The following is a 12,007-nucleotide window of genomic DNA, read 5'->3' as shown; positions in this document are numbered from 1 at the left end:
CACCACAGGATCCGCTTACTAAGGATTCACACACACATGGAGATACTGTCATACACACTGCCTCCATACACACAGATTTATACAAGGAAACGTACACATGCAAGTTTGTACCCATGTACACAAGCACACAGACGTGAATGCTACATAAAGATGATATGTGCATTAAACAACCACACGTATACACTTACAGTATTTATACATGGACATTTCCTTCTGAATCTGTTTAAATTCTTCTATCTGAAGTGAAATTGAATAATCAGTTGTTGAGTAAACTGAGTTGCTTGTTTTGTGATGGCAATGGTTGTTTTCTAATGGCCGGGTATCAGATTTCTTCCTTCATCTACCACTGGAAAAGATCACCTGTAAAGTTAATTTACCCTTCATATCAAATAAAGGCATACATAACACAATACTTGATATCGTTTTTTATTAAAGGCATACATAACACAATACTTGATATCGTTTTGTATTAAAGGCATGGACATTGTTTCCTCTTCTGTCACCTACTTCACAATGTACTCGTATTTGTAATCCCTCCCTCTGTCTCACTATGTGAAATAACTGTAACTAAATAAACTGTTGCAGTATGGACTGAATGATTTTATGGATTTATGGATTGAAAGATTTTAAACAGTTTTAAGACAGTTATTACAGATTTGTGTTTGTGTCTCTGTGTGAGCGTGTGTGAGCGTGTGTGAGTGTGTGTGTGTGTGTGTGTGGGGGGGGGGGGGGGGGGGGGGGGGGGGGGGTCTGTATACAAAACGCTCTCCATGTTACTTTTGTTCCTAAACACTCCGCAAGGCTGATTCATTTTTAGTGTAATCAATACACTCTATCAACCATAAAGCAATCAACCATCCATTAAAATGCAGAGCAAGGACATCAACACAACACAAAAGACAGCATTGCTGTCATAGGGCTTTTTATACAAGGTAAGCCATTCAGACACAAACTGAAATGAATACAGCCAGGGATTAAAAGATCCTTCCTGGGACCTGCTACCGATGCCTCTGAGGTCATGCCTGGGTCAGACCGACGGCAAGCGCTTTGAGCAGCTATTAGTGTTTCTTCTGGCCTTGTGGACACACTCAATTCTTTTGGTGTTGCATTTGGCACAGCGGCAGTGCCTGGCCACGGGGTAGGAGAACACAGGGTTGATGTCCACGGGGCAGCCTGGCATCTTGGCCGTGTGGTACACCACAGAGCTGTGCATGCAGACCCTCTGGATCAAGAAGCGCTTGCCCACGAAATCCTTCAGGTTTGTGTCCTGAAAAAAGAAAACATGGCAGAAGGACAGAAGGGCAGCTAATTAGGCTGCACAACCAGATCCTCCGGAATATCAGTGCTTTGGGGGGGAAAACATAAAGATTAAGCCATTAAGCCAATACGGTATACAGTGTTTCATCCTGACTGCAAAGCACAGATAACATAAGTACTGGATAATTATAAGCAAGTATATACAGTATGCTAGATATATCCATATGCTTCTTTGTAGCGCACAGTATTAGATATTTAATTTCTATGTGTTGTCCTATTTCTAATATAGTTGCATGGAGGATTCAGATTTCTGGCCAGTAAAAAGGTTACTCACAGTGATAACTGTTATATTATGGCAAAAGTATAAAACTTGTGTACACCGAAGAGAAAACAATTCTAATACAGTTTGATACATTCAAGTTGAATTCACCTATATATCTCTATCTGCTATAATTCAAATGATTGACGAGCTACTATCAACCCAATGGGCAACTGCACCTGGGTATAGCAGAGGCCGCTGCAGATAGTGGTGTTGAGGGCCATGCAGTGCCCACATTCACGCATGTTGACATGGAAGGTGATGTTCTTCAGAAAGCACCCGCACCCCAGGAGCACTCCAACTTGTAGGCAGAGGATGAAGGTGGTAGACAATGTCATGCCCATCCTCCCCACATTAGTGCACTGTCCAGTGGCTAGACCAAACAAAGAATGTTGAATCACATGGTCACACGAGAAGTAAGGAAAAGACACAAAATACTGAGATAGCATTGACTTGTGACTCACGTACACATAACCATATAAACCCCAGAGATAAATCCCATCAAAAGTTTTGATGTGTTGCTTATTCCTTGATGTGTTGTTGTTGTTTTTTTTTTGTTCATTTGCTGTTGTTTTGAGGAAGTAAAGGTATCTGTGTATATGTGCTCACCCTCTGGTTCCTAGTGGCCTACTGGTGGTAGTGGGCTTCTTTTATACACTCACTAATCCCTTACTGAGCCCCGTGTTCACTTATCTTCCACTCAGGGCAGACGGATCCTCTGTCATCCCTTTATCATCGGATGCATGAGTTTGATTAAACACACACACTTTCAAAAGAAAAAGGGAAATTGAATAATGCACAGTACTGACTGTTCTGGACGAGTGTTACTATAGCCTACACATTGACCTAAAAAAATCATTATCTATTTTAAGACTGAGAGGTCTGTGTAAGCCCCAATGGGTGTCAGTTGGTTTGGCCCTGGACGTATAACATGACAGTACCCTAGTAACCTAACAGAATGCAATAGGAAGAGCAGTCATAGCATCCTTCCCTTTAGGGAAAAGTGTTAAGAAATAATAATGGTCACCTTTCTGTTACTTCCCATCAACATGGTCAATGCAGCATCATGTCTAACCTCCTCATCTGCGCCATACTGTCCTGGTGGTACCTCAGATGCTCAAAAGCTCTTGTTCGTCATCTTAACCACTTCCCACAGAACTCTGATTTACCATTAACTTGTCTCCACAGCATTTCCAGTGGCAAGGAATTAAACACACACACCCCCCCCCCCCCCCCCCCCACACACACACACACACAAATAAGGGAGCATGGTGCAAAAACATTGGTCACAGTAAAAGTGAAAAACAAGCTATGAAGATTGAAGAGGCAGAAAGGAGAAAATGAATGATGGGCTGAAGCATGTGGTTAACCACACATTACAGTGCAGCTCATCATGAAAAGTATTTGGTAATCTGGCAAAATTAAAAAGTTCATCAAAACAGGTCTGATCAAGATAATCAACGAGCAGAGCAAGCACCCGCGTGTGAGATGCTAACACATGTCTGCCCTTCACCTGCCACTCAGGAAACAGCTTACATGATCAGCAATGTTTCCAGGTTGCCCAGCTACATTGTCTACTGTTTCCAGTCTCCTGGACCACTCTGCATATGTTGTGCGGTTATACAATCTTCACACAAAAACTGTGTATCTAGTTATCGAGAGGCTGCACGTTGCTTGCCACTTGAATTAAGGTATGAAAAAAAAATGTAACTCTAAATAAAACTTCTTGATTTAGATGTGTCATACCATTTCAATGTGAAAAGAATCAACTCAATGTGCTGTGAAGTAATTACTACGAAATATTTTCATAAATATTGGTAAATATTGATAAGTCATTGATGAATGATTATTGAGTGCACTACATATTGTGTCTTCCGTTTTATTTCACAGTGCTTCATCTTAGCAAACAAAATCAGTTTAAATAGGGTGAATAACAATAATCTGGTCGCCTTTCTGTTACTTCCCATCAACATGGTCAATGCAGCATCATGTCTAACCTCCTCACCTGCGCCATACTGTCCTGGTGGTACCTCAGATGCTCAAAAGCTCTTGTTCGTCATCTTAACCACTTCCCACAGAACTCTGATTTACCATTAACTTGTCTCCATAGCATTTCCAGTGGCAAGGAATTAAACACACACACACACACACACACACACACACACACACACACACACACACACACACACACACAAATAAGTGAGCATGGTGCAAAAACATTGGTCACAGTAAAAGTGAAAAACAAGCTATGAAGATTGAAGAGGCAGAAAGGAGAAAATGAATGATGGGCTGAAGCATGTGGTTAACAACACCTTACAGGTCACAAGATGAAAACCTTCGTATTCTATGGTACTCTAAACAAGGTGAGCAGCATGATGTTGTGTGCTCCAGTATCTCTGCCAATCTGTAACCAAGGATCTATAAAGTTGAATTTTACAAACAGACCTACAATCTTCTGTGCAACTTCCTTTGTACACTGCTGAAATGGTGAATGACTTCACTGAAGCCTAAATAAATATAACTATATCCCTAAGTATCATCAAATTCCCCGACTAGGTAATTCATCTGTGAAGGAAAAACCCTCTGTATTTGACCAGATGACCAGTGATATCCTTTAGGAATTCCTTTTTCATGTTCTACTTGATGCCTGTGTTGGTACCTGGGCTTACATTGATGTATACAAATGGGATCAATGTATTTTCTTAACTGCAGACACGACATGACCTCTAGAGAAGTGGCCTGAGTATGTGTGTGTGTGTGTGTGCACACGTGTCTGTGTTGCCCAGCACTTGACATAACACCGCTGCTGTTTCACGTGTTCTTGATCCACCTGGACCTGGAGGGGATGCCATATTTTCAAACTCTAATCCTCCTAATTCCGCTCCTTATCATGTTCAGGGGGACATGTGCTTGCCAAAGCTTGTTTATGCCTGGGAATCACTGTAACACCAAGCAGCATGCTCACAGGGCTTTGCAGCTCATCCCGGAAACTATTTGGTAATCTAGCCAAATTAAAAAGTTCAACAGGTCTGATCAAGATGATCAACGAGCAGAGCATGCACCTGTGTGTGAGATGCTAACACATGTCTGCCTTTCACCTGCCACTCAGGAAACAGCTTACATGATCAGCAATGTTTCCAGGTTGCCCAGCTACATTATGTACTGTATCCGGTCCCCTGGACTATTCTGCATATGTTGTGCGGTTATACAATCTTCACACACTTTAAACTGTGTATCTAGTTATTGAGAGACTGCACTTTGCTTGCCACTTGAATTAAGGTTTTAGCATAAATATTGGTAGATATTGATGTCATTGATGAATGATTATTGAGTGCACTACATTTAGTGTCTTCAGTTTTATGTAACAGTGCTTCATCTTAGCAAACAAAATCAGTTTAAATAGGTTGAAATCACAATATCCAATGATACCCAGTTCAGTAAATGAATGGCCCCATTATGATAGCCTGATGTGCCTGAAAACAATTCCTTATATTAACATTAACATTCAAACATAATCCACATCCATCAATGAGAAGATGAGAATGAGAAAAGATGAGGAGCATCATATGGGACATCAGTCATGCCTATCATCAATCTGACAGGGCTACGTACCTACTGGCCCATCATTACCTCTGCCATAGGCCAGGCCACAAGTAATGTGATGAGTAGTAGTCCCCTGAAAAACTAGGTCACTCAGAAACATGAAGAGGCCTTTTTCTGTGAGGGATTTTACTGGAGGACTTTGGTCATGCCGCTGGTAAAATCGGTCATCAGTCCATCTATGTTTTCCGTCCACAAGTGCGTGGGGTAGGTTCGGATATCAGCAGTCCTCATCCGTGTCTCGCTGACACGTATTACAGAAGGAAGTTCAATGTGTATGCAATTGAACCAGGGCAGGCAGTGGTACAGGAGGGAGAGAAGTCATTTAGTAATCAGAAGGTAATCAGAAGGTTGCTAGTTCGATACCCTGTCGAAGCATCCTTGAGCAAGACACTGAACCCCTAATTGCTCCTGATGTGCAGTGTGCCATCGGTGTAAATGTAAAATGTGTATACATCCTTGTAAGTCTCTTTGGATAAAAGCGTCTGCTAAATGACTAAATGTAAATGAACCAGACTCTGGAACTGTCATTTTAATGGCATGACAACTCACAAAATGACAACTCAACTCAGTACAGTACTGGAGTGGGTGGTCAAGGGGAAAGCACAGTGTATGTGACTCACCAAATATAATGTCCCTTTCTTTCAGAGATACTCTTTAGAACGGTTTGACAGAAGGGTGAAAACAAACATTTCTGCTTTTAAAAGTAAGGCACTAAAATGAGAACAATCTTAGTACAATGACAGTAAAAGATACCTAGGAAAAAGTCAACAGTAATGCACTGCAATCTTTGTAGAGAGCACTGCATGTGAATGAACAGGTATATAAGTGAACCTAGAGCATCATGTTACACAGCCCACTGTTGGGTTGCAAGGGCTCCATCTGTTGTTCACTGTCAGCTTTTGGGACCTAAATATTACAGATATTAAACAAAAAGATTACTGTAAATCCCTTTTGGATTGTCTAATTATGTGGCTTATAAAGAGAATATGTACATATTATAACAATAACAACACTAATAATAACAATAATATATAAGATTTCATTTTATAGTCACGTTACTTTCCCAAACCCGAATATTGCTTATCTTGACCCAGTCAATTTGTTTTTGCGTGACTTGAATTTTTAAACAGGCCACAGGTGACTTCACAGTGTGGTCAATATCCCTCATTTCAAACTGTCCTGCATGAAAAGAGCCCAGGCTGTGGAAGTCTGAGCAAGAAGATGCTGTTGGTGTTTTTGAATTCTGAAGGGCATATCCAACCTCAACAACAGCACTAAAAAGAATATCCTTCTGCTCCAATCCTGTCACAATGGAGATTCGTGACAGCAGCACAGGCTCATCGAACACCACCATAAAATAATCTCCTTTGCTAGGAGACAACCCCCAAAAGAAGTCTGAGCCTTGGCTGTAGGCACACTCTGGGAAATTCTTCTTAAAAGACTTCATGTTGGTAAAGATGAGTGCAGACGGGTTATCGGCTGGTTCCTCTGCAAAGTCGTCATCTGTGAGGCGATTGTAGGTCACCTGGAAGGACGAGAACTTGCCCACGCTCAAGCCCCTGCAGGCCTTAGACACCACAGGATCCGCTTACTAAGGATTCACACACACATGGAGATACTGTCATACACACTGCCTCCATACACACAGATTTATACAAGGAAACGTACACATGCAAGTTTGTACCCATGTACACAAGCACACAGACGTGAATGCTACATAAAGATGATATGTGCATTAAACAACCACACGTATACACTTACAGTATTTATACATGGACATTTCCTTCTGAATCTGTTTAAATTCTTCTATCTGAAGTGAAATTGAATAATCAGTTGTTGAGTAAACTGAGTTGCTTGTTTTGTGATGGCAATGGTTGTTTTCTAATGGCCGGGTATCAGATTTCTTCCTTCATCTACCACTGGAAAAGATCACCTGTAAAGTTAATTTACCCTTCATATCAAATAAAGGCATACATAACACAATACTTGATATCGTTTTTTATTAAAGGCATACATAACACAATACTTGATATCGTTTTGTATTAAAGGCATGGACATTGTTTCCTCTTCTGTCACCTACTTCACAATGTACTCGTATTTGTAATCCCTCCCTCTGTCTCACTATGTGAAATAACTGTAACTAAATAAACTGTTGCAGTATGGACTGAATGATTTTATGGATTTATGGATTGAAAGATTTTAAACAGTTTTAAGACAGTTATTACAGATTTGTGTTTGTGTCTCTGTGTGAGCGTGTGTGAGCGTGTGTGAGTGTGTGTGTGTGTGTGTGTGTGTGGGGGGGGGGGGGGGGTCTGTATACAAAACGCTCTCCATGTTACTTTTGTTCCTAAACACTCCGCAAGGCTGATTCATTTTTAGTGTAATCAATACACTCTATCAACCATAAAGCAATCAACCATCCATTAAAATGCAGAGCAAGGACATCAACACAACACAAAAGACAGCATTGCTGTCATAGGGCTTTTTATACAAGGTAAGCCATTCAGACACAAACTGAAATGAATACAGCCAGGGATTAAAAGATCCTTCCTGGGACCTGCTACCGATGCCTCTGAGGTCATGCCTGGGTCAGACCGACCGCAAGCGCTTTGAGCAGCTATTAGTGTTTCTTCTGGCCTTGTGGACACACTCAATTCTTTTGGTGTTGCATTTGGCACAGCGGCAGTGCCTGGCCACGGGGTAGGAGAACACAGGGTTGATGTCCACAGGGCAGCCTGGCATCTTGGCCGTGTGGTACACCACAGAGCTGTGCATGCAGACCCTCTGGATCAAGAAGCGCTTGCCCACGAAATCCTTCAGGTTTGTGTCCTGAAAAAAGAAAACATGGCAGAAGGACAGAAGGGCAGCTAATTAGGCTGCACAACCAGATCCTCCGGAATATCAGTGCTTTGGGGGGGAAAACATAAAGATTAAGCCATTAAGCCAATACGGTCTACAGTGTTTCATCCTGACTGCAAAGCACAGATAACATAAGTACTGGATAATTATAAGCAAGTATATACAGTATGCTAGATATATCCATATGCTTCTTTGTAGCGCACAGTATTAGATATTTAATTTCTATGTGTTGTCCTATTTCTAATATAGTTGCATGGAGGATTCAGATTTTTGGCCAGTAAAAAGGTTACTCACAGTGATAACTGTTATATTATGGCAAAAGTATAAAACTTGTGTACACCGAAGAGAAAACAATTCTAATACAGTTTGATACATTCAAGTTGAATTCACCTATATATCTCTATCTGCTATAATTCAAATGATTGACGAGCTACTATCAACCCGCTGGGCAACTGCACCTGGGTATAGCAGAGGCCGCTGCAGATAGTGGTGTTGAGGGCCATGCAGTGCCCACATTCACGCATGTTGACATGGAAGGTGATGTTCTTCAGAAAGCACCCGCACCCCAGGAGCACTCCAACTTGTAGGCAGAGGATGAAGGTGGTAGACAATGTCATGCCCATCCTCCCCACATTAGTGCACTGTCCAGTGGCTAGACCAAACAAAGAATGTTGAATCACATGGTCACACGAGAAGTAAGGAAAAGACACAAAATACTGAGATAGCATTGACTTGTGACTCACGTACACATAACCATATAAACCCCAGAGATAAATCCCATCAAAAGTTTTGATGTGTTGCTTATTCCTTGATGTGTTGTTGTTGTTTTTTTTTTGTTCATTTGCTGTTGTTTTGAGGAAGTAAAGGTATCTGTGTATATGTGCTCACCCTCTGGTTCCTAGTGGCCTACTGGTGGTAGTGGGCTTCTTTTATACACTCACTAATCCCTTACTGAGCCCCGTGTTCACTTATCTTCCACTCAGGGCAGACGGATCCTCTGTCATCCCTTTATCATCGGATGCATGAGTTTGATTAAACACACACACTTTCAAAAGAAAAAGGGAAATTGAATAATGCACAGTACTGACTGTTCTGGACGAGTGTTACTATAGCCTACACATTGACCTAAAAAAATCATTATCTATTTTAAGACTGAGAGGTCTGTGTAAGCCCCAATGGGTGTCAGTTGGTTTGGCCCTGGACGTATAACATGACAGTACCCTAGTAACCTAACAGAATGCAATAGGAAGAGCAGTCATAGCATCCTTCCCTTTAGGGAAAAGTGTTAAGAAATAATAATGGTCACCTTTCTGTTACTTCCCATCAACATGGTCAATGCAGCATCATGTCTAACCTCCTCATCTGCGCCATACTGTCCTGGTGGTACCTCAGATGCTCAAAAGCTCTTGTTCGTCATCTTAACCACTTCCCACAGAACTCTGATTTACCATTAACTTGTCTCCACAGCATTTCCAGTGGCAAGGAATTAAACACACACACCCCCCCCCCCCCACACACACACACACACACAAATAAGGGAGCATGGTGCAAAAACATTGGTCACAGTAAAAGTGAAAAACAAGCTATGAAGATTGAAGAGGCAGAAAGGAGAAAATGAATGATGGGCTGAAGCATGTGGTTAACCACACATTACAGTGCAGCTCATCATGAAAAGTATTTGGTAATCTGGCTAAATTAAAAAGTTCATCAAAACAGGTCTGATCAAGATAATCAACGAGCAGAGCAAGCACCCGTGTGTGAGATGCTAACACATGTCTGCCCTTCACCTGCCACTCAGGAAACAGCTTACATGATCAGCAATGTTTCCAGGTTGCCCAGCTACATTGTCTACTGTTTCCAGTCTCCTGGACCACTCTGCATATGTTGTGCGGTTATACAATCTTCACACAAAAACTGTGTATCTAGTTATCGAGAGGCTGCACGTTGCTTGCCACTTGAATTAAGGTATAAAAAAAAATGTAACTCTAAATAAAACTTCTTGATTTAGATGTGTCATACCATTTCAATGTGAAAAGAATCAACTCAATGTGCTGTGAAGTAATTACTACGAAATATTTTCATAAATATTGGTAAATATTGATGAGTCATTGATGAATGATTATTGAGTGCACTACATATTGTGTCTTCCGTTTTATTTCACAGTGCTTCATCTTAGCAAACAAAATCAGTTTAAATAGGGTGAATAACAATAATCTGGTCGCCTTTCTGTTACTTCCCATCAACATGGTCAATGCAGCATCATGTCTAACCTCCTCACCTGCGCCATACTGTCCTGGTGGTACCTCAGATGCTCAAAAGCTCTTGTTCGTCATCTTAACCACTTCCCACAGAACTCTGATTTACCATTAACTTGTCTCCATAGCATTTCCAGTGGCAAGGAATTAAACACACACACACACACACACACACACACACACACACACACACACACATACACACACACACACACACAAATAAGTGAGCATGGTGCAAAAACATTGGTCACAGTAAAAGTGAAAAACAAGCTATGAAGATTGAAGAGGCAGAAAGGAGAAAATGAATGATGGGCTGAAGCATGTGGTTAACAACACCTTACAGGTCACAAGATGAAAACCTTCGTATTCTATGGTACTCTAAACAAGGTGAGCAGCATGATGTTGTGTGCTCCAGTATCTCTGCCAATCTGTAACCAAGGATCTATAAAGTTGAATTTTACAAACAGACCTACAATCTTCTGTGCAACTTCCTTTGTACACTGCTGAAATGGTGAATGACTTCACTGAAGCCTAAATAAATATAACTATATCCCAAAGTATCATCAAATTCCCCGACTAGGTAATTAATCTGTGAAGGAAAAACCCTCTGTATTTGACCAGATGACCAGTGATATCCTTTAGGAATTCCCTTTTCATGTTCTACTTGATGCCTGTGTTGGTACCTGGGCTTACATTGATGTATACAAATGGGATCAATGTATTTTCTTAACTGCAGACACGACATGACCTCTAGAGAAGTGGCCTGAGTATGTGTGTGTGTGTGTGTGCACACGTGTCTGTGTTGCCCAGCACTTGACATAACACCGCTGCTGTTTCACGTGTTCTTGATCCACCTGGACCTGGAGGGGATGCCATATTTTCAAACTCTAATCCTCCTAATTCCGCTCCTTATCATGTTCAGGGGGACATGTGCTTGCCAAAGCTTGTTTATGCCTGGGAATCACTGTAACACCAAGCAGCATGCTCACAGGGCTTTGCAGCTCATCCCGGAAACTATTTGGTAATCTAGCCAAATTAAAAAGTTCAACAGGTCTGATCAAGATGATCAACGAGCAGAGCATGCACCTGTGTGTGAGATGCTAACACATGTCTGCCTTTCACCTGCCACTCAGGAAACAGCTTACATGATCAGCAATGTTTCCAGGTTGCCCAGCTACATTATGTACTGTATCCGGTCCCCTGGACTATTCTGCATATGTTGTGCGGTTATACAATCTTCACACACTTTAAACTGTGTATCTAGTTATTGAGAGACTGCACTTTGCTTGCCACTTGAATTAAGGTTTTAGCATAAATATTGGTAGATATTGATGTCATTGATGAATGATTATTGAGTGCACTACATTTAGTGTCTTCAGTTTTATGTAACAGTGCTTCATCTTAGCAAACAAAATCAGTCTAAATAGGTTGAAATCACAATATCCAATGATACCCAGTTCAGTAAATGAATGGCCCCATTATGATAGCCTGATGTGCCTGAAAACAATTCCTTATATTAACATTAACATTCAAACATAATCCACATCCATCAATGAGAAGATGAGAATGAGAAAAGATGAGGAATATCATATGGGACATCAGTCATGCCTATCATCAATCTGATAGGGGTACGTACCTACTGGCCCATCATTACCTCTGCCATAGGCCAGGCCACAAGTAATGTGATGAGTAGTAGTCCCCTGAAAAACTAGGT

At 41.3% G+C, this 12,007-nt stretch overlaps 2 protein-coding genes across 2 annotated transcripts; both read right to left on the bottom strand.

The window, feature by feature from the left end:
- Nucleotides 1-1,027: 1,027 nt before the first annotated feature.
- Nucleotides 1,028-1,914, bottom strand: LOC105906383 (thyrotropin subunit beta-like). Its single transcript, XM_031565551.1, has 2 exons — nucleotides 1,756-1,914; nucleotides 1,028-1,267 (listed from the first exon to the last, which is right to left on the bottom strand). Exons 1-2 carry the CDS (start codon nucleotides 1,912-1,914, stop codon nucleotides 1,028-1,030), a joined length of 399 nt encoding a protein of 132 aa, XP_031421411.1.
- A 4,096-nt stretch (nucleotides 1,915-6,010) lies between these two features.
- LOC122132840 lies at nucleotides 6,011-8,800 on the bottom strand. Its single transcript, XM_042707524.1, has 4 exons — nucleotides 8,497-8,800; nucleotides 7,779-8,008; nucleotides 6,441-6,738; nucleotides 6,011-6,085 (listed from the first exon to the last, which is right to left on the bottom strand). The coding sequence occupies exons 1-4, from the start codon at nucleotides 8,764-8,766 to the stop codon at nucleotides 6,011-6,013; spliced, it is 873 nt and encodes a 290-aa protein (XP_042563458.1). The 5' UTR covers nucleotides 8,767-8,800.
- Between the last annotated feature and the right edge of the window lie 3,207 nt (nucleotides 8,801-12,007).

This window comes from Clupea harengus, chromosome 4 (assembly GCF_900700415.2).
Source record: "Clupea harengus chromosome 4, Ch_v2.0.2, whole genome shotgun sequence".
Lineage (NCBI taxonomy): Eukaryota > Metazoa > Chordata > Actinopteri > Clupeiformes > Clupeidae > Clupea > Clupea harengus.
Note: the sequence above shows the minus strand (reverse complement) of the source record. Positions and strands in the feature narration are given on the sequence as shown.

What these genes read in the sequence shown, in the direction of transcription:
- LOC105906383 (XM_031565551.1), bottom strand. Translation starts at nt 1,914, where the DNA reads ATGACATTGTCTACCACCTTCATCCTCTGCCTACAAGTTGGAGTGCTC. An exon ending in GCGGCCTCTGCTATACCCAG is followed by an intron (nt 1,268 to 1,755) that starts GTGCAGTTGCCC and finishes TTCTTTTTTCAG; the next exon opens with GACACAAACCTGAAGGATTT.
- LOC122132840 (XM_042707524.1), bottom strand. Translation starts at nt 8,766, where the DNA reads ATGCTATCTCAGTATTTTGTGTCTTTTCCTTACTTCTCGTGTGACCAT. An exon ending in GCGGCCTCTGCTATACCCAG is followed by an intron (nt 8,009 to 8,496) that starts GTGCAGTTGCCC and finishes TTCTTTTTTCAG; the next exon opens with GACACAAACCTGAAGGATTT. An exon ending in AGCTGCTCAAAGCGCTTGCG is followed by an intron (nt 6,739 to 7,778) that starts GTCGGTCTGACC and finishes TAAGGCCTGCAG; the next exon opens with GGGCTTGAGCGTGGGCAAGT.